Genomic DNA, 23,146 nt, shown 5'->3' with positions numbered 1-23,146 from the left:
ATTTTATTTTTAAGCTTCTTAGGTTCACATTGAGAGTGCTAGAATATGTCTGCATAGTCTACAACAAAGTATAATTTCAAAAGGCCAAGCACTTTTCTATAAAAAGAAATACACATAACATAAAAACAGAACACTGTTCACAACATCCCTGACGGTACAAACCAGCTTTTTTCGGCCAATTCATAATACATATATATATAAACAATGCCAATAAAAGAAGTGAAGATATGTCACATAGTTAATAAAAACAAGCTATTTGGCCATATTTGGAACAGCATTTTGAATGAGGCATTAAGTGCTGCACTATATCACGTCCATAATGTCAAACACCCTCATTATAGTGCTAAAACAACTTCTAGGACCGTTCTCGCTCATAACAAAAGGCATGTGAAGCACACAGTTATGTCAGACACGGTGTATCCTGGAACGTGGCATAAATCAAATCACATCACAGAGTTACTGTAAGAGCTGAGGTGAGCAATCCCAAGTTGATGGATCACAGTCTGACCCAGTTTCCAGGTCAAGGCAAATTCTTCAGATAACGCTGCCAAGAATGCAACAGATTGCGTAAGATTGTGTTCCTGGTAAAATGTATTTGCGCAAGTACAAAAGGCATTGATGAAATAAAAAGAAAATGATAAAAAAAAACCAAAAAAAAAAAAACACATGGTCTTCCTTTGGTGCTTGCGCATTTTACAAATTTCTCTAAACCTGCTGAACCTGTTCACCAGCATTTAGGAGGGTTAGAGACTGGCTGCATCCGTTTCAGTGCGCCAAAGACGTGTGCTTAGAATACAGAGTAACTGTCTGTCTACACCCTCCCTATCCAACCCCTGGAGCCTTCCCATCAGCCTACAGCAGATGACTACGAGACACACAAGACCTGTGGATGTTGGATAATTGGTCTCAGAGACCATTTAAAAAGGAGGAGATGGAGCTCTGTAGAAAAATAAAGTGAAGAAATTGCATTGATCAACATGGTGGAAATTGCCTTTCTTTCAGTCTTTGTCTGGTCTTTCTGGTCTAGGAGCAGCTAGACCAACCTAATCAAAATTTCCAGTCTCTATATGCACTACCATTCAAAAGGTTTTTTTTTTTTTTTTTTTTTTAAATAAAGTGCTGGTATTATGCTTAGAAAAGGCCTTTTTTTCTGTGAATGTAATGATGCTGAAAATTCAGCTTTACCATCACAGTAATGAAATACATTTTAAAATATACAACTTAATTTAAATATAAACTTATTTTAACTGTACTGTATAATAATAAAATTGCAATAATAAGTTCATAATATTACTGTTACAGCATTTCCAATGCAATCTCACAGCAATACATATGTATTTAACGAAGTGGCTAATTTGTACAACCTCACTTTACTACAATTTGTTTAGACCCCAGTGACTGGTAGGTTTAGGGATGGAGTTAGTTGATTATATATATATACATACATACATACATACATGCATGTATATATATATATATATATATATTAATGTGATTACAATTTACTATGCGATTTTTTTCTTCAACTCTTTATATTCTGTATTATTTAACAAAGACAAGCAATCCATCATTGTATAGTAGGGGTGGGAATCTTTAGGGACCTCATAAATGACATAACGACATAAATAATTCCTTCGTTCGTAGAGCATAAAGAAAACACCAGCGGGCGAGACCACACACTGCAATCGTAAAATCAAGCAAAGTGCGCGTTTCTCACAGTGCATATCCTGTGCAATGAAGCCTGCGAATGTCATTGAAATTCGCTTCAAACTTTCCGAACTTTATGAAAGATGATTTTATGGATGGTTTGAGTGGTGTGTGTTTTTGAGGAATTGGAAGTCAGGAGAATACGGGTGTTTCTAAAGCAAACACAGCGCCACTGTGAATCAGTTGTTAAAAACTAAGCTCAGAATCGATCAAGAATTGTTAGAGAGAATCTTTTCACCCACCACTATTGTATAGTATGAACATCACAATATTAGATAGATTAAACAAACTATTCTTTCCTGTAGGCCAGGTATATGCGTAGCATGTCAAGTTGATGCTTCCTCTGCTTTACTGTTGTGCGTCACGTGATCAAAGTGTAATCACTGCCTTTGCAGTTAAAAAAAACTCTTATTTTATCATATCATGATAGTATCGCAAATGCAATTAATCGTTCAGCCCTGCATCCTGGTGATGTTTTTTGACCTCAAAATGTACAAATTGATAGGAGTTAGCCACCACGTAAAATACGTATGAATTGCAGAGAGATCGGGTTGGTATTTCTAATCACATGAATTCAGCCTCAGTAAGCATAAGAGACTTCTTTCAAAAACATTAAAAATATCTTACCAACCACAAACTTTTTAAATGGTACTATAGTTACCCAGTCCCTGCCTAGTGAAACTCTTGTTTGACCTTCTCGCATGCAAAGGCTTTTAACAGTATCACTGTTAAAAGCCTTTGTATGTGAGACAGTATGCAATGCCATATTGGATGATAGAGATTTTTCTATAAAAGTGCCAGTCCAAAATGAACAGCTGGCCGTTTAAGCCGCGCACACACTTAACAATTGTAAGGCCGATTATGAATTTAAATTGATACTTATGACTGATCGCGCTCAAACGCATCCAGTCAGAGCCAGTTGCGTTCAGTTTGCAATTACAGTCGGTGTTCAAATTCCATGTGTAAGTATTGAAATCTGCTTCAGTCGCAGGAAACAATCGCTGTATGTTGAGTACAGTCTTAGAATGTTTTAGCTAGTCGTTAAATGTGTGCCCAGCTTTAGATGGCAATCCTAAATCTGAGGAAACACCATGGTTTTTTGTTTTTTATGGCTCCTCCCACATATGAAGCAAGAACTGCTAGTAGTTCACTACACGACATGTGACGACAAAGAGGTTAAACAGGTTCTTCTGAGCTTATTTGCATAGTTCACTGGTCTATCAATCATCTGATGTGAAACACCTCAGCAGTTGGCTCACGTTTGAACGTGTTTAAAAGTGAAGATAGATTACATCTGTGAAACATAACTCCATCTAAGCAGGAACAAAATGCAGATCTCTAAAAACATTTCTAGAAAAGATTTAAACATCCAAATGTGACAGATTTAGGTTCAATGTTTTAGATTTATAATATCTGCTCTATGTATGATGTTCTACCAGAGGGAAATCTCACTCACTCATAGGGGCTCCGAACAGAACCGTATCCAGAGCTTTAAGCTGTAGTTTCTGAACGTGACTCCGGTCCAGAATCTTCAGGACAGTTTGTGTCAGAGTGACATTCTTCACTGCCAATCTAGAAGAGAAAAATAAATAAATGCAAAAGTGCAGCAGATGGGTGCTGAATAAGTGGCCAGGCTTTTATCAACCATGTCAAATGGTAAAATGAGTTTGAGCTAAAAATTTGACCATAATAAACGTTTTTAATCCATGATTGATGCGCACAGTGGTCAAGTTCTGAGTGTCAAGTAATTCTTGTGTCAAGTGTGACAAGTGTCAAGTGTTTCCTGTCACACTCTGACCAAATGTAACCAGCGTGTCAAAAGCTAAGAGCACACAGCCTCAGATGTATTTAACATCTCCTGTTCTTTTCTTTAAAAGTCTAATTTCTTCACCACTAGCATCAGCAAATGACACAAATAAGCATTTTTTGGGAGAAAGAAATCAATTTACAAATGGTTTAGCATGGATTCCAGTTATCACTGCATAGTAAAGGTGCCCTAGAATTAAAAATTTAATTTACCTTGGCATAGTTGAATAAGAGTTCAGTACATGGAAATGACATACAGTGAATCTCAAACACCATTGTTTCCTCCTCCTCATATAAATCTCATTTGTTTAAAAGACCTCCGAAAACCAGGTGAATCTCAACATAACACCGACTGTTACGTAACAGTCGGGATCGTTAATATGTACGCCCCCAATATTTGCATATGCCAGCCCATGATCGAGGCATTACACAAGGGCAGAACGTCTGGATGTGCACAGCTGAATCATCAGACTAGGTAAGCAAGCAAGAACAATAGCGAAAAATGGCAGATGGAGCGATAATAACTGACATGATCCATGATATCATGATATTTTTAGTGATATTTGTAAATTGTCTTTCTAAATGTTTCGTTAGCATGTTGCTAATGTACTGTTAAATGTGGTTAAAGTTACCATCGTTTCTTACTGTATTCATGGAGACAAGAGTCGTCGCTATTTTCATTATTAACCCTTTGATGCATAAGCTATGAAAACCCCTTCTAATGCATAACATGGGTCAAAAATGACCCGTATTCATTTCCTATATAATTTCAATAACGGTTGAGTGTTTCTTTGCTGAATCTTTAAAAGAAATGTATTTTATCATTCATTTATTCCACGTATTCCTTAAATATCTTGTTTTTGATTGACAAAAATCATTATGTTCATTTTTTCTTTCTTACTTTATAAACAAACACAGTTTTTGTTTGTCTACATCAATTTTACACACATGGGTCAAAAATGACCCGTATTGATTTTCTATGGTATTTCAGTCAAGACTGAGAGTTTTTTTTTTTTTTTGCTGAATCTTTGAAAGAAATTTATTTTGTCATTTATTTATTCCAGGTATTCCTTAAATATCTTAAATACACAGCTTTTGTATTTCTACATCAATTTTACACACATGGGTCAAAAATGACCCATATAGAAACCTTTGCAAATTTTCACAAGTACGAACATATTTACTGCAGACAACTATTCATCCACCACACATTTCACCTCTCAACATGGCTGCTTTTGTATATTTGATGGATGAAAGTCATATTATATTTCATATAATAGGCTATATATTATATTTCATAATTTGTATTTTTTGTCATAAACCAATGCTACTGGTCACTTTTTACATCTATCAGTGTTCCTGAAATGTAACAGTTTTGAACAAGGTTTCTGTCCAACAGTGAAAATATATAATAAGTGAATCGACCAACAGTGCTTTTGATTTTCTTTATCTAGAGTGTTAGCGGCTGGTCCTCAACAGAACTGAGGTGGATGATGCCATCACTGTAAAAAAAGCTGAAAGTGTACTTTGCGCACAAACGCACAAAAATTAATTTATTGTAATATATGCGATATAGAAAGTAATAACTCATTCAGGAACATTGACAGATTTAAAGGGTGACCAATTGCATTGATTTATGACAAAAAATAAAAAAATTATGAAATATATAGCCTAATATATTAAATATAATAAGACTTACATCCATCAAATATACAAAAGTTGCCTTGTTAAGATGTGAAATGTGTGGCAGATGAACAGTTGTCTGCAGTAAATATGTTCCTACTTGCAAAAATTTGCAAATATTAAAGATTTCTATATGGGTCATTTTTGACCCATGTGTGTAGAATTGATGTAGAAACTGTGTTTGTTTATAAAGTAAGAAAGAAAAAAGAAACAATTATTTGTAGAAAATCAAAAACAAGATATTTAAGGAATACCTGGAATAAATAAATGACAAAATACATTTCTTTCAAAGATTCAGCAAATAAACACAGTCATGACTGAAATACCATAGGAAATGAATACGGGTCATTTTTGACCCATGTGTGTAAAATTGATGTAGACAAACAAAAACTGTGTTTGTTTATAAAGTAAGAAAGAAAAAATGAACATAATGATTTTTTACAATCAAAAACAAGTTATTTAAGTAATACCTGGAATAAATGAATGATAAAATACATTTCTTTTAAAGATTCAGCAAAGAAACACTCAACCGTTATTGAAATTACATAGGAAATGAATACGGGTCATTTTTGACCCATGTTATGCATTAGAAGGGTAGTGATACAAAAATGATTTTTATTAAAAAAGTAAGAAAGAAAAAATTAAAATGAGGATTTGTTATGATCAAAAACAAGTTAATTGAGGAATACCTGGAATACTGAATGAAGAAATTAATTTCTTGCAAAGATATAGAAAATAAAAACTCAGCCGGGTCATTTTTGACCCATGTTATGCATCAAAGGGTTAAACACTTGCAGCCTGTATAATTCATAAACACAACTTCATTCTTTATAAATCTCTCCAACAGTGTAGCATTAGCCCATTAGCCACAGAGCATATAGCCTCAAACTCATTCAGAATCAAATGTAAACATCCAAATAAATACCATACTTACACAATTAGACATGCTGCATGACGAACACTTAGTAAAGATCCATTTTGAGGCTTATATTAGCTGCGTGTTAAATGCTGTTTAAGGCAGTCGCAAGCTCAGGGGGCAGGGAGCAAAAGAATTTAAAGGGGCCGCAGCCTGAATCGGCGCATATTTAATGATGCCCCAAAATAGGCAGTTAAAAAAAATGAATAAAAAAAAAAATCTATGGGGTATTTTGAGCTGAAACTTCACAGACACATTCAGGGGACACCTTAGTCTTATATTACATCTTTTAAAAAGACGTTCTACGGCACCTTTAAATTTGGATGGAATAAAAATGACACATTTTATATATACCTACAAACTAGTATGTCCGTAATTGTTTTGTTTTTTGTTCTAAGAAATTACTTTTTATTCAACATTAAACTTATCTTAAGTGACAGAAAATCATATGCAATGTCACAAAAGATTTCACCTTCAAATAAAGGCGGTTTTTTTATTTTATTTTATTTTTTTACTTTATTATCATTGTAAAGTAAAAACAAATTTCAAATTATTATTATTTTTTACTTTAACTAGTTTTGATCAAAATGCAACCTTTATATGCATAAAAGATGTCAAAAAAACAAAAACAAAAATATTTTTGAAAAGTAATGTGTGTGTGTATTAACTTGCTCACCGTGGCATGGCGGTACCATTGAAGTTCATCTTCCGGAAGGCTTCCGCATATTGTGGCAACTCGACATAGCTGCTAATCCAGTTCACAACCTGATCCACTGTCCAGTTGTACACTGGGGAACAGAAAAACAAAAGCCAAGTATCAGAATTCATGTTTCAAAACAAGCTAATAAACACTATGTAAAACAACGAGTGATACAACATACAAAGTGGGTGGTTTTTGACTTAAAATGAGTATACTAATGGAGTTTTTAATTTAGTAAGAATCGTGACCGTTTTGGATTTTTAAAAACAAATGGTTATATCATCAGAGGTCTGCTGGGAATAAAGCGGTGTGACTAAGAGTGTCAGTATTTGATTCTGAAGACACTTCTCTTTCATGCTGTATGCATCAGTCTTGATTACTGATAAATGATCTAAAGCACACAGATTTTTTTTCTGGTCTTTGTCATTTTTCTTTGTATGACTGCAATACAAGCCTGGTGAGATTAAGTAAATATCAGACTATTTATTTATTTATTAGTAAAAACATTGTGTGTGTGTGTGTGTGTGTGTGTGTGTGTGTGTGTGTGTGTTAAATATTTTATCTGTTTACCTGCGCACCATGTGACTAATAACCAATATCATAGAAATGTGAAGAAAGCGTGTTTTTAAATTGAAATATTAACTCAGGAGAAAAAAAAAAAAAAAAAAAAACCTTTGGTAATCTCAGTCCTTAGAACTTCACACAATCAATGCTAGTGATGTCTAACACATTTTTGACAAGTACTGCACAAAAACTAAAATTTTGTCAGAGGCTGGATCATCACAATTAATCAGCTGTCATTGAGAATGACACACTAAGCGATCAAAACTGCCCATGATGAAAGAAATCTGAAGAGATTACTAAAATTTGCCTCAGACATCAAAAACATGACCTAAATACTTTGGCCTTTGATATTTGAATTAAATAAAAACACGAAAAATAAAGCATATAGTGCAGAGTGACAGCTGCCATTATAGCAATCCAATATAGACCTCACATTTTACTGGAGTATAAATATTACACTGTCATAAATAACCGATATTCACTGTCACGCCACCTTTGAAAAAAGCAGTCACTGCCAGCTCTCAATGAAAACACTGTAAGAGTATATCTCTTGCCAGACCCTGGCACAAAACTGTGTTCAATGAGTGTGTGTGTGTTGCTTGGCTGGGGCAGATCAGCTTTCATAACCTTGGCTCTTCAGCTGTGCTTTGAGGAAGATCTGCAATGCAGAATAAAACAGACCAGAGAGAAATAAAAGAGAAAATGAGGAGGCGAGGAAACCCAAGACAGACATCGTTAGATTGTCTGACCATTATGGTCACATCCAAGCATATAATATTTGCCTAAATGTGCAGTACACCAGAGCACATGTATGATGCAATGCGCTTGACTTGACCTTTCATTTCCAGATGGATGAAGTGCAAGTAATAAGCATGGCTTTAACTTCTCATTCATTAGGGATGTGCTATACTAGTTGTTTATGTAGCCCATTTTTTTTTTTTTTAATATAGACATGTTTCTTCAGTTTTCTATCATAATATATCTTAAAATGTAATTTATTCCTGTGATGCAAAGCTGAATTTTGTCTCACGATTCTTCAGAAATCATTCTAATATACTGATTTGTTGCTCAAGAAATATTTCTTACTATTATCAATGTTGTAAACAGCTGTGCTGCTTAATATTTGTGGATTTTTAACAGTTAAAAAAAGCATTTATTTCAAATAAAATTATTTTGTAACATTATAAATGTCATTCCTGTCACTTTTGATCAATTTAATTTTTTTAAATCTATCTGACACCAAACTTTTGAATAGCATAAATAACCTTTTATTGCACTAAATGATCATTGCATCATGGATTATAATGGGAGGAAACACGTCACAATATGCCACTCGCTTCCAGTGTTGACAATAGAGATGATATCGATAAACTCACTAAGAGATTAGTTGATTGTTAAATAAATAGTATTGCATTTTCCTTTACCTTGCATAATTTTGTTAATGATTTAAGGATGATGAGGGCATATAAACTGCTCATGTTGCTGACCTTAATAAACGATATGGGAAGAGTTCCCCTTCCTTTTGCTACATGATAGGCTAATTTATTGTGCCGTCCAAACTTATATGGTTACTTATTGATTCCATACAGCATTTTTTGTACAGAAACAAACCTGCAACATTTTGTCCCACAATCCACCAGAATCTCTGCATTATATAGAAGTATATACATTGCCGTAAGCAGTATGCTTATATTCCCTTCTAAACATGACATTTGTTTTACCAAATCCCCATTCACAGCTGTACATTCATGAGCAGGATGCCGAAAGTTGCGTGTTCTGAAGCGTATCTGGAGTTTATCTGGGTTTAGAGGAGGTGTTGAAAACGGTGAAAGTGTTTCCCTAAGAGTTCACACTCCTGCTGTTAAGAGGAACAATTAAGTTACCACTTAACACAACACATGCCCTACAAAAAGTACAATGCACTAGTATTATGATTTTACCATGTTACTTTAAATTATTGACTGATTGATTATTATTCACTGTAAAATAACTAGGAAAAAAGTAATTTACACATACACATTTAAATACACATATTATATAATCATTTTATTTCACAGTAAAACTGTGGCAGTCTTAATTTCTACCATTTTAAATTTACCATCGTATTAACATGGTACTGAGTAACTAAGTAAAAAGAAAAATATATTCTTACAATGACATCCAAAAATGCTTTGGTAAAAGTGTGTCATCATGAATTTGGGATAAGTTTTAAATAATTAACCCATTTATTTATTTATTTATTTTTCAGCAGTATTTCATCCAGCTAGATAGTTTGAGGCACATTGTGCAGTCAACTAAAAATAATAGACAAAGAAATCTGTCCCTAATGTTAAAGTCAGCAAAAACATTGTACGAATCAGAGTTTGCATTAGCAAAGGTCAACTGATGAGCCGTTTTTCATAAAAAGGTACAACATATTCCACAGTGCATGTGAGAAAACCATAACTCACAGCTTTTTGCGTTAATGGCTCATTATGAAACAGTCGCGCTCACCTTCCGAACTCTTCCAGGCGTTCCACAGGTCCTCCACGCTGATGAGCTGGTCGTCACCGTGGAAACTGTTGTGCTTGGCTTTGGGGTCATGGTAGTTGAGGTCCTCTCTTAAAAACTGTTGGATAACAGGGAACAAAATTAAATCTATTCCAATTAGCAGTTCAAGGATCCCAGTGCATTCAGGAGAAAGTGAAGATTTGGAATGCAATCGCTATATTCTCCACTAGCTGATTAAGCAGACTTTATTTTTTCCTCTTTTTTTATAAAAACCTTGAGATGGAGTACAAGAATTTGCACAGTACAACTGCACAAACTCAAGCAGACACTTATCGCAGCCCTTAAATAGTACTATAGTGGTACCATGGTACAGTGATGGTACAAGATTGCAATAAATTAAAGGTATATTAATATAATATAATATAATATAATATAATATAATATAATATAATATAATATAATATAATATAATATAATATAATATAATATAATATAATATAATATAATATAATATAATATAATATAATATAATATAATATAATATTATAATATAATATAATATAATAATATATAATATAATATAATATAATATATAATATAATATAATATAATATAATATAATATAATATATAATATAATATAATATAATATAATATAATATAATATAATATAATATAATATAATATAATAACGGTGTGTAACGGTACATGTATTCATCTCAAACAGTATGATACTGATGCCACGGTTCGGTTCATGCAATTACACGACAATTACAGTCAGTCACAGGCGATCCACACTCCAATCCAGAAGGGGGCATGCACGGTAATACAACTGTTTGCTAACCGCCAAAAAAGGAAAAAATACAGAAGAACAGAATCTAGATATGCGTATAATCTCTCAACTGGTGTTTCACCCACGGAAAGACATCAATAAAACAGCTTGAGAATAATCTCTCAATTAGCATTACATTTACCTCAGGCAAGTCATTTAGTGTCCACAGCATGTTAGTTCACTAGAGAAATGAACTCTAGAGGGGAGCATTTCACTAAATATATGCACTATATTAGCTTATATATACATTATATTTACTTTATCTTTTAGTAATGTCTTAACATGTTTAAATAAATTTGTCATGAAAACAAGTTATGACAGTAACGGTGTAAATTATATTTCAAAAATGAATTCGAGCAATAATTTTATAATTCGATTTACAAGTTAATGCAAAACCTGCCTTATTTGTTACAATATATTTATTTATTTTAAATTTGTGTTGATTATATCTAAAAATGAACAGCAACCGAATTTAATAGTTTGGCTCTGTTGTTAATTGTAACCATTAATATTATTGTAATGTGCAAGAAAGGGCTCCCTGCATATAATTTACAGCATTATTTTTTTGTTTGTTTGTTTGTTTCCCCATTCTTAAGAACATTATTGAATTAAATAAATTTATTTAAAGAGAAACAATTTGTTCAATAAACCAAAAAAAAAAAAAAAAAAAAAAAAAGTTAAATATAGCTTTCTCCCCTGCTGTACCGGACCGTCACCGTATCAATCATATTTGCTCTTCTTCTATTATCATTTATTTTATTGCTATTTTTATGTAAAATAAATATAAAAATTATTTTTTTGGCAATAAAATAAATGAAAAAAAAAAATATATATATATATATATATATATATATATATATATATATATATATATATATATATATATATATATATATATATATATATATATATATATATTATATATTTTATATTATATATATATATATATAAGATATAAAATAATATTCTTGCTAATGGGTAATAGAAAGGCTTTTACAGGCCTTACAGGCGTTGGACCAAGATCCTATAACCAGATCCTATAATGACCGCTATAACCAGGGATACTACATTTTGTCGGTCACTTGGTTTTCAATGCCAAAAAGTCCTGCCCACATTGAAAACTCACTGGAGTGAAAATGACAGTTTGTTGCCCATTATGAGCAAATGACCACAACTTGATTCAATGACAAACTGTTGACCCTAGAGAACATTTAAGAGCCAAACCAAGGTCTATCTTATATATAGACGTAATGTTTTAAGATATTCTGGATCTATTAACACCATCGAGTGTTCTGAACATCTAGTGGAGCAAAGGCTCTATTTGCTCAGACACAGCAGATGGCAAAAATGATTACATAACAAAACACAACAGAAGGCTAGAGTGCAGTTCAAGGGATATTTAAGATGGTAAAGAGCTTCAAACTGTGGTTAAACTGCAACCACTGAGAGAGATTTGTCATAAATATGTAAATATTTAGATGGAGAACAATCACACCTGCTTTCCTGAAATCAAATTTGTTAACAGCATTGTTATGACTGACACATGGCTTTTGTCCCTCCACAACGTGTTAGAGCAGCAATAATTAAATCCACAATTTCACTGGAAACGCTGTCAATTTCACCAAGCCATTCAAAAAGAGAATGAGTCATGGTTTTCAGGCCAAGACATTCTTCGACATGCCCACTCAAAGACAAGTGTCGAGCACTCAATCTATGCTGTGTGGAAACAGACAATGAAAGAAGCACAACCGAATATGACGTTTTAATTCTGTGATCACAAACTGCATCGTATGCAATCAAATCGTCATTTTGAAATGCTGGACTCTCACAAGAACACCAGGATCTTTGCAAATCCGTGGTTGCTATTCCATCAGATTTGCCTTGATGCTGCTTCGCGAAGGTTGAATGCAGCAGGACAGAACGCCTACACAACATATCGCTCGACTGAAATGATGCCAGGAAGGGGCAGGCCCTGCTCTGCTGTGTATGCTTCCAAAACGACACCCAACGAACACGGCGACTGGCTTTCCTCGGGCAAACGGCCACCGGTTCAGAAGCAGCATAAAAGATGTTGGACATCATTCATAAGAGAGAGATGGTACAAAAGGCAAATGTGTGAGTTTATTGCTCAAAACATACTGCTGAAAGAATGAACAGGCCTGGTCTGTCAGGATTTCTTTGCAGTTTTGAGTAGGCTAATGTTGCTCAGCGTTGGCTAGTGAGGCAATTCAAATTGTTAGTTGATAGGCTAACTCAATGTGGGTAAAACAGAATTGAAAAACAAAGTTCTTAAATTGTTACTGGTTAAACAAAAAAGTTGTTTGAAAGTTATAGGACTAATTCTAAATATTATTAACCCCATAAAGTCTGACATATGAAATAATCTAAAGTGAGATGGTACAGTTAATTTAAACTTTAGACAAAATATTTACTTATTTTATTATTATTTATTTTTTATTATTTTAACATTTACTTTTTTTTCTTTTTTTTTTTTTTAAAAGTATTTTATGTTTGTAACATATTTGATAAGCTCACATATGCCGATCAGGCATAACATTATGACCAATTTCCTAATATTACTACTACAGAGCTAAAATAACGAAGCAGCTGACAACGGAAGCCTTGCTGATTCAAGTTAAAAATGGCTCCAGCCATTCTGTTAAAAATAAAGTGAATATGATGCAAACGGTCCAACAGAAATTGCATAGCAATTTGCTAAATGAATACATCTAAAGTACTGCATGTAAACATCTAGATCAGGGGTCTCAAACTCAAATTGGCGGGGGGCCATTTCTGTGATTGACACTTCATAGGAGGGCCATATTAACATTCAAGCGCAAGAAAGCGCAACATTTCAGAAAATTTACTTTCCTTTGCATTATTTCTCATTTACTTTCATTAGGCCTACTAAAATATTTTTATACCCATATTATAAATATTTTATTTACCATACTAAATGTAAACAGCAGTGTCTCTCTCATTGTTACAGAGTGTAATATAATTATATAATACTATTAATAATATAATACTACTAATATAGCCTACTAATATAATGCTATTAATTGCAATAGTCTGGTGCAACTTCTCAAATCCAACAAGGTGCATGGAATAAAAAAAATGTGTAATTTAGGAACAAAACCAGCAAAACTTGTGGCGTGGAAGGTCAGAAATAAACAAAAAAACTATATATCAACTTTATTTTGTCAAAAAATAAAAATCTCTTATTGTTACATACATTATTAGTTTTTAACATTTAGTGGAAGTATTTTCCCTTACTTTATGTTAGCTTAAATAACATTAAAATCTTGCACTGAACAACACTGTACTGAACAAATACAATCCCTGAATACATTTGTACACTCTTCCGTTTCTTGACAGACACCTGGCAGCGCTTGCGCTCACACAGCTGAGACACATTTGTCCAAGATGCCGTTTGAACATCGGTAACGTTTAATGGTTGCATCGGGCGCGTTTCGGTGGTTTTAAATCGACGCTCATGACTTAAATTCGAGTGCTTTTACTGTGATTTAGGCATAGAAGCAAGACGGTTGAGAGCGCGGCTCATGGTTGCATAGCAACGACAGATGCCACCGGAGCGAAAGCGCATTGGAAAGGAGAATGCGGCGCGGCCGCCTATGTGACGCGATATGTGAATGCCCCCATAGAACGGAGACTTTTTCTTTGCATATCAGTCAGGTAGCAACTAGGGAATAATAATAATTTAGCGGGCCGGATTATGTTTTATTTTTGAGGGGGAGGGCGGGCCGTAAATGGCCCGTGGGCCGGCAGTTTGAGATCACTGCCATAATTGATAACAAAATAAAACAAACATTTCAGAATATCTCGCGGGCCGTACTAACACCAAACTTTGATGTCAGGTAGGGGGCTACAAAATATCATCCCGCGGGCCGCGAGTTTGAGACCCCTGATCTAGATAAACTAATCGATACTGTGGTTTTTGGTCGACTAGTATCATAACCATCCCGACTAGTCATTTTCTCCTAAATAGTTGTGAAACCACTGCTTCACATTTATTTGTTACTGAAAGCCTCTTGGGAATGGATCAATGGCATCGCGTGACTAATGATAACTGCAGAGAAAATGAACAATTATGTCCATTCATAAGACTATTCTGCATGTCATATCCTTGAACAGTAGAATACTCAGAATATGCATAAGTAGAATATGCATAAGCCTACCTCAGAATGAGTAGGGCAAAGTTCTTTAAGATGAGGGACAATAACATGACGACTTTCTAAACTTGGGCAGATGACATGCACAAGTGTACATTTTGACTAGTAATTCCTGTCTTTATCCCTCGTAATCAGTGGATTTATTTAGTAACAGGTTAGGCTGATCCTAGATGAGCATTCTTTCTACAGGACACCTACACATGGGTCTAAACTAGCGGTCATGGCCTCTGCAGACCACCTGACTCAGAATAGCATAGTGAAATGGTTTCTGGTTTCCTGCAGATGGGTTTCCTGTATCTTGCTGCCCAAATAGCACAATAACACCAAACATGACACACAATGCTGAACTGTGTCACACAGGCTGATAAAATCCATCGTGTACTAATGCTTTAACAAGCCCAGACCATTGGAAAGAGCATTAGACAGGATGAATTAGCCAAATCTTATTATTTACAGACATCCTCAGAGAAAGTAGAAAGGATGCAGTTGACTTGAGCACTATAACAGCTGATAAGGCTAAGAGTGTCTGGTGTTGTGCCGAATTCTGACCTCCACCAAATTACCCCCCTAGTATTGGTAGCTTTTGGATTAGATGTAGGGGATTTTATTTTTTAAGCTATTTAATTGCCAAATTCCTGGTGAAGAACTACAATACCCATAATCACAGAAAAGCTGCAGTTACCACAGAAACAAAGAAAATAAGACTTATTAACCTGCAAATATTATTATTATTTTTTTTTACTATACTATATACACTAGTATACTATAGGCTACTGAATATATTAAAAAGAACAAATCTAAAATAGTCATTATATTACAGTAAAAATAAACAACCCAAGACAATAGTATTAATATTATGGTCCTTTATGTTACACAATACATCATTGATTAAAGGTGCCCTAGAAATACAAATTTAATTTACGTCGACATAGTTGAATAACAAGAGTTCAATACATGGAAATGACATACAGTGAGTCTCAAACTCCATTGTTTCCTCCTCCTTATATAAATCTCATTTGTTTAAAAGACCTCCAAAGAACAGGCGAATCTCAACATAATACCGACTGTTACATAACAGTCTGGGTGTACGCCCCCAATATTTGCATATGTTTTAAGACAGGGAGCGGGAGATTTAAAGGGGCCGCACGCTTAATCGGCGCATATGTAATAATGGTTCAAAATAGGCAGTTAAAAAAAATTAAATATTCTCATCACTTTATAATATTAAGGTAGAACCACTGTAGTCACATGAACTGATTTAAATATGTTTTTAGTACCTTTAAGGATTTTGACAGAGGAAGTACCATTGCTGTCTATGCAGGCCTTGCTGAGCCATCGGATTTAAATAAAAATATCTTAATTTGTGTTCTGGAGATGAACGAAGGTCTTACAGGTGTAGAACGACATGAGGGTGAGTAAATAATAATGACATTTTCATTTTTGGGTGAACTAACCCTTTAATAGACTTTTGTTTAAAGTGTTAGTTCAACCAAAAAATTAAGTCATTAATACTTACCCTCATGTTGTCCCAAACCCATAAGACTTTCGTTCATCTTGGGAAGACAAATTTTTGATGAAATGTAAAGACATTTTATTTGTGTTCCGGAAATGAACGACGGTCTTACGGGTTTGGGACAACATTAATTTGAGTACTTAATGACAGAAATTTATTTTTTGGGTGAACTAACCTTTAGTTGTCTTTGGTTCAAGACTTTAATGCTTATTTAGAAAATTCTTCCAAAACCAAGGCAGTCACTGTTGCACTCCATAGGGCAAGTGAACAGACAATGTGTAAATGAAAAATATAAAATACCCCTGATGTCATAAGCAGAGACAAGTATCAGGGTACCTATTAGCCTGCTGCAGATTATTCATTCACTGTCATGCTGACTTGAATGTTAATGCTAAGAGAAAAATCAATCAAACACTAAGAGTGAGTTTAAAAGAGAACAAAGGTCAATCAACTGCCTAATTTTAGAATCAGCTTTAAAAGTAAATTCACTGACCCCATCGGTCTCCGAAACATCCACATTCCCATTGGCATCGTCATCCATTTGCTTGTGAATGCTGCGGATGGCCTCGAAACTGAGGATGGCGATCTCGTCCTGGCATAGCAGCTCATCAATGCGGCAAAGCTCTGAAGAAATGAAACGGTCACAGTTAGCAACATACTAAAACAAATCAGACTGCAAACACCTCTCATTTATTCATCTAACGCATGTTCCTGAACTTCATAATTATTACTCAAAATACAATCATTTGAAATGACTTTTCTTTGCGATGAGGTCACCGAGGCCATGCAGGCTATTGGATAATGTTAACCACTAGCTATTTAGCCATTGTTTTTAGTGGTCAGACCAACATATCATTTTGCCATCATACAACCCTAGAGGCTTTATTGGCATTAAATTGAGGACTCGTGCATTTGAGGACGAGAGTCAATCATTTGGAAATAAAGGTGAGATAAAGACCCAATATGACCTGTTGCTGTAGTGATAGTTAACTGTCCGGGGCCACAAAGCACTCTTAAATGAGAACATTGTGTGCTAATGAAGACTGTCTGCATTTAAAATAATAGCATCATATCCAATTTTAGAATTCAGAGGTGCTTCTGAACAGCCTTCCTAAAATCCCAACTGTGTCCATGGAGGTTTCCAGCTCAAACTATGAGGGGGGGCTAAAAATAGACCTGGCTGTGGTATTAACTAAAACTAGCAAGCAACTATTTTTAGGCTGCAAATCTGTACAGCTGTTGTGTTACCACACTCGAGGTTCTGAGGGCTAGGAAAGCTATGGTTTGTGCTGCAGAGCAGTGGGAGAACCTGAAGTAGTTTGTGTGAACATTCACAAGTGGGAACTTTATCAGATCAGAGCGTCTGCTGCTAAAGAGAATGATGTAGGCTGTGATATATCCGGTTGTGTTGTTTGTGTATATCAGTGTTACAATGCCAAGGAACCTGTCCAAAACACCAATGAGCTGCAAAAATAAACCTTGGTGTCTGTCCTTTCATAACACAATCATGCCATTTAGAAACCTAAGAGAAGACTTCTCTTAAAGCACCTAAAGAACACAGGCTGAAGTCTAAGTCACCTGGAAGGCTTGGTAGATGGTAAAGGGGCATGAACAGAATCATATCTGGTTCCTGAAATATATCACATACTAAGTATAATGAACTAGAACCTTGAGGATATTAGATGCATCGTCTTACATAACATGCTGTACTCAACACAAATTGAGCAAACCAGAAGAAATGTAGCAATATCTATACATTGCTAAATTTCTTTTTAACTTTATGCTTGCATAAAGATCTGTCTCAGGTGATGCAATACACCTGACCGTAACGTGTTAGTCACCTGCCTAACAACATCTACTGTCATCAGATTTCAAGGGGAGGGGTCTCTGATTTTGTGTCATCTTTTGTCAGCCAATGCGTCACTGTTACTGTGTGTTGATAAAGCAAAATAAATAAATACAATGATATATCTATATATCAATATCTATATAAATATATGTATCTCAATTTATTTGAATACAGTAAAATCAGTAATGTTGTGAACCATTATGACAATTCAAAAAAAGTTTTTATTGTAATACATTTAAAATGTAATTTATTCCCATGATGGCAATGCTGAATGTTCTGTCAACAGTCTTCAAGAGTCACATGATCCTTCAGAAATCATTCTAATATGCTGATTTGAATGCTGTTTGATAGGGGTGTGACGAGACGGGTATCTCACGAGACAAGACGAGACAAGATTTTTACACTATTTTTAAGAAATCCTCAATGGCGAAATACATATTCTGCAGGTGTATTTGAAATGTTTTAACTAATCATCTTTTAATGAATGTCATTAAGTTCTACTTTCTTAATATGAATTATCATATGCATTAAAAGACAACAATACTCAAGCACTGTAAAAGGTTTTACCACAAACTCAACTGTCTGACTTCTCTCCTGTATGATTTCAGTCTCTTCAGACCTTACTGTACATGATTTATGAGCTTCTACAACTTTTGACCTCCTAACTGAACTCCTTTCCACAAACTGATCATAGAAACAGTATAAATAAAAATGTTAACACTTTACAATAAGGTCTCATTTATTAACATTAACATATTAACCAACATCAACTAACAATGTGCAATATATTTGCTACAGTATTTATTAATCTTTGTTTACTGGTATGTTAGTTAATAAAAATATTCATTGTAAGTAGATGAGAGTTTACAGTGCATTAACTAATGTTAACAAATGAAACCTTACTGTTTGTGCTTAATAAGATTAAGAGAAAACTGTTATTCATTTTTATGGTAACACTTTACAATAAGTGCAACCATAATCACACTCTCAATATTCAAAGTGCAAATAAGACCAACTTTTTCTTTGATACAGAGCTAAGAGATGGTTATAACTACACTGCCCAGCCTAAAATAGCTTTCATATCGAGAGATATTCGCATGCATCAGGGAGCCGCTTTGAAAATGCGGGGTATTGAAATCGCGTTCACTTTCAGCGATGGCGCGTACTCTTTAAATATTGAGCGGCGGCAACCGTTATCCAACTTAATTAAATGTTTTTTTTTTTTATTATTATTTAACACAAAGCAAAAGGACAGTGGAGGGGTGATGTAAACGTAGCGTTGGCATATTCTTTCCTAATCATCCTAACACTCTGTCATGGCAACATCACGAGACTACTTTTCACCTCGACGAGAAATCTCGTCACAATTTAGTCTCGCGAGATCTCGTGACACCCCTACTGTTTAATATTTTTGTATTTGTATTTTTCCAGGATTCTTTGATGAACAGAAACTAAAAATAATAAATAAATAAATAAATTATTTGAAACAGAAATATTTTGTAACATTATAAATATTTGTCATTTGTGTCCTTGCTAAATAAAACTACCTTTCAAAAGTTAATGTCAATAAGATAATTACATTAATTAAATCATTAATTTATATACCATTTTATTCCAAACAAATTGCATTTTTGCAAACAGACTGGATCAGATGCAAATATCTTCAAGGGATAGTTCACCCAAAAATTAAAATTCTGTCATCATTTACTCACCTTCAAGTTGTTCCAAACCTGTATGAGTTTCTTTTTTCTGTTGAACACAGAAGAATATTTTAAAGAGTATTGGTAACCATACAGCTGATGGCACCCACTGACTTCCATAGTATTTTTTCCTACTATGGAAGTCAATGTGTGCAGTCAACTGTTTGAAAGTCAAACAGGTTTGGAAGAACTTGAGGGTGAGTAAATGACAATTTTCATTTTTGGGTGAACTATCCCTTTAAAAGAGTGCAAGATGGCGGGTGGGCAATACAAAGCTGATCTATATATAAATTAGTGGTGGGCCGTTATCGGCGTTAACGTGCTGCGTTAACGTGAGACTCTTATCGGGTGATAAAAAAAAAATATCGCCGTTAATCTATTCTCAAAGTTGAGTTGGGAGCTGGGTCTATACTACGCAAGCTATGATGACTTTCACCTTGATATTTTAGCGCGGATGTATACCTAGCCGAACTGACCCTTCGCAAAGACCCGCCCCCCTTAGTTAGCAAAGAGGACACTGACAACACGTCGACAGACAAGACAGAGCAGGTTACTTATGATATTAAAGTCCCAGCTTTAAAACTGTGTAGTTTAAGAATTTCAAACAATAAAAAAACGTTTTGTTGCTCTTTTTAGTATGTCGTGACCATGGTCGTGATAGATTGCTGTAGCGCCTCAGCTCAAGAGGCTCGTAAACCGATCATCTCTTACTACGAGTCCATTTATAGCATCAAATAAACATGAATGAACATGAGAATCAGTGTTGTTTCAAATGTGGAAATATGTCAATATACACAATTTCATCGAGGTTAATCTTGTAACTCCTGACTGCTTTGTCGGACAAAATGGCGGATTACTTTTATGTATTTTTTATTTTTTTTTTACAGTCTATGGGTAGCACACATATTCTGAATGTCTTCGGCAGAATTCAAATGAGTCATTTTAATCTAGATTAATCTAGATTAATTCCAAGATTACAGTGAAATTAATCTAGGTTAAAAAAATGTATCTATGCCCACCACTAATATAAATTATATTTATTTTACTTTAATAAATTAGAAAAATATTTTGAAAATGATAAAAAAAAGTAAAATAAACATTTACATTTTAGATGGCAACTTCTTAATTCTGCAATTCTATTAACTTCTCAAATCTGTAATTGACAGCTGAATTTCCCTGTCTACAGATAATTCGCATGGAATGACCGAGGGAAATGTTAAATAGCGCTGTGTGCTCAGGTGCTGCTGTTCTCAGCGCTGTCAAAATAAAAGTCCCGCTTCCAACACATCGGCCGATGCCGAAATTTAAAACAAAAAAAATTCCAAGTTGACCACTAATAAAAATAATCATTGCTATATAATTTAAATTTTTAGCTAAAAATCATACTCTACATGAAAGAACTTGATGACGCAAACCATAGCACAACAAAAAGTACGCATTGTACAGAAAATAGAGCGTAAACTGTCTCTGTTTTAGGTCACCTACAGTAAAAGCGAGCAAAATTTTAGAAAGAAACTATTCAACTGTCGACATGTTTATAGTTAGCTACCAGAATAATGCGAGGAAACTCTATCACCCCCCCCCATATACAATGGGACAGCGCACTTGCAATGCATTTACATGCTTGTGTAGAATATCTTCCTGGCTTTCGGTTACAAACTGATGTCCTATATAAAGTGTGTTTATATAACCAGAAAACAGGGCTAAGATCAAAAGCAGTGGTCAAAGACATGGACACCGCTTTTGTAAGAAACATGACTCCCTGTCTCTAATAAGTGAATACAGTTTTATGTAATGCTTCAGTCCCCTTACAACAATTATTACAGAACAGCTAGTCAAGAAAAAAAAATCGTATGCATCTCTAAAAAAGAAAGAAAGGGGACAACAAATGACAAGTAATTTTCTGTCATATTACAGGGTGGAGATGAGGGGCCGGATGCCTCTTAGGGGTGGGCTGACAACTAGCGCACCAAATGTAGCTCATGGTACTCTGACTTCTCCAACAGGGCTGGAAACAAAACCAGGCCAGTGCCATCAGTGTTGTTTACTCTGTGGAGCATGACCATCAGCCTCAGGGGACACTGAGCTCTATCGGTGCGGTTCTATCAGACCTGACATGCACAGGAAGTTCCAAAGATCAAGGCGTGGCAGGTACAGATCCTCTCCAGTGAACCTTGAGAGAGTTTCTGGTCACAGGGAAGCTGATGTTGTTAAGAAATGTTTAATAAAATGGGATAACGGCTGCAGTCTTAGGAAAAACACAACCTTTACAAAAGTTTGGAAAGAAGTCTCTTAAGCTCCCTAAGGCTGAATTTATTTGAGCAAAAATACAGTAAAATCAGTAATACTGTGAAATATTATTACATTTCATTGAAATGGTTTTCTATTGCAATATATTTTAAAATGTCATTTATTTCTATTATGAAAAAGCTCCAGTCTTCATTGTCACATGATTCTTCAGAAATCATTCTAAAATGCTGATTTGTTGCTCAAGAAACATTTCTTATTAATGCTGAAAATGCTTAATATTTTTGTGTAAACTGTGACACATTTCAGAAGTCTTTAATGAAATTACATTTGTTTGAAATAGAAATTCTTGTAATTTTTGTCATGAGTTTGAAACCACATTAGGGTGAGAGGAAAAAAAAAAGAGCAGGAAATCTTGCAACCCCAAACTTCCTTAAAAGCTTGTGACCAAATTTGATAAAGGCTAAAGTTGCCACATTTCCCATGTGCCTGTTAATATAAGTGCTGGGAAAGCTAGAAAAAAGCCCATTATCCAAGTCTAATTTAAATTTTTTCTTAATACTCATGTCTTTATACTGTCTAATAGCCACTTACACATCGTACTAAAGATCATGCGACATGGCCTGTTATTTTAATGCTGTCAAATTCAGCGTGCTTGACATGTTTAAAATACTCAGACAAACAACTTTCCTGAAGAACAACATCTTAATAAATACAGATATTAAAGCATTGTAAATCACCCATATATGATTCTTCAGTTTATGAACTCCAGTTTACCAACATGGCCGAAAAATACATCAAATAATCATTCAACATTAATTTGATTAATAATTACTGTGTCAGCGTGTATATGTATACACATATATAATAATTGTCTGTCTGCTGTTGGAAGTTGTCATGTCTCATTGCTGCTATTGCGTTATTGACTGCTATCTGTAACATGACAG

At 34.5% G+C, this 23,146-nt stretch overlaps 1 protein-coding gene across 5 annotated transcripts in view; it reads right to left on the bottom strand.

Moving 5' to 3' along the window:
- stim1a (stromal interaction molecule 1a) overlaps positions 1 to 23,146 on the bottom strand; it is a 50,715-nt gene that overhangs the window by 19,036 nt on the left and 8,533 nt on the right. For all 5 annotated transcript variants that reach the window (XM_067366133.1, XM_067366135.1, XM_067366134.1 and 2 more), the window contains exons 3-6: positions 16,897 to 17,027; positions 9,870 to 9,984; positions 6,789 to 6,900; positions 3,164 to 3,279 (exon numbers count right to left, since the gene is read on the bottom strand). In XM_067366133.1, the coding sequence (XP_067222234.1) occupies positions 3,164 to 3,279; positions 6,789 to 6,900; positions 9,870 to 9,984; positions 16,897 to 17,027 (474 nt within the window). The remainder of the gene's footprint in view (positions 1 to 3,163; positions 3,280 to 6,788; positions 6,901 to 9,869; positions 9,985 to 16,896; positions 17,028 to 23,146) is intronic.

Source organism: Chanodichthys erythropterus, chromosome 17 (genome assembly GCF_024489055.1).
Source record: "Chanodichthys erythropterus isolate Z2021 chromosome 17, ASM2448905v1, whole genome shotgun sequence".
Taxonomy (NCBI): Eukaryota; Metazoa; Chordata; class Actinopteri; order Cypriniformes; family Xenocyprididae; genus Chanodichthys; species Chanodichthys erythropterus.
Note: the sequence above shows the minus strand (reverse complement) of the source record. Positions and strands in the feature narration are given on the sequence as shown.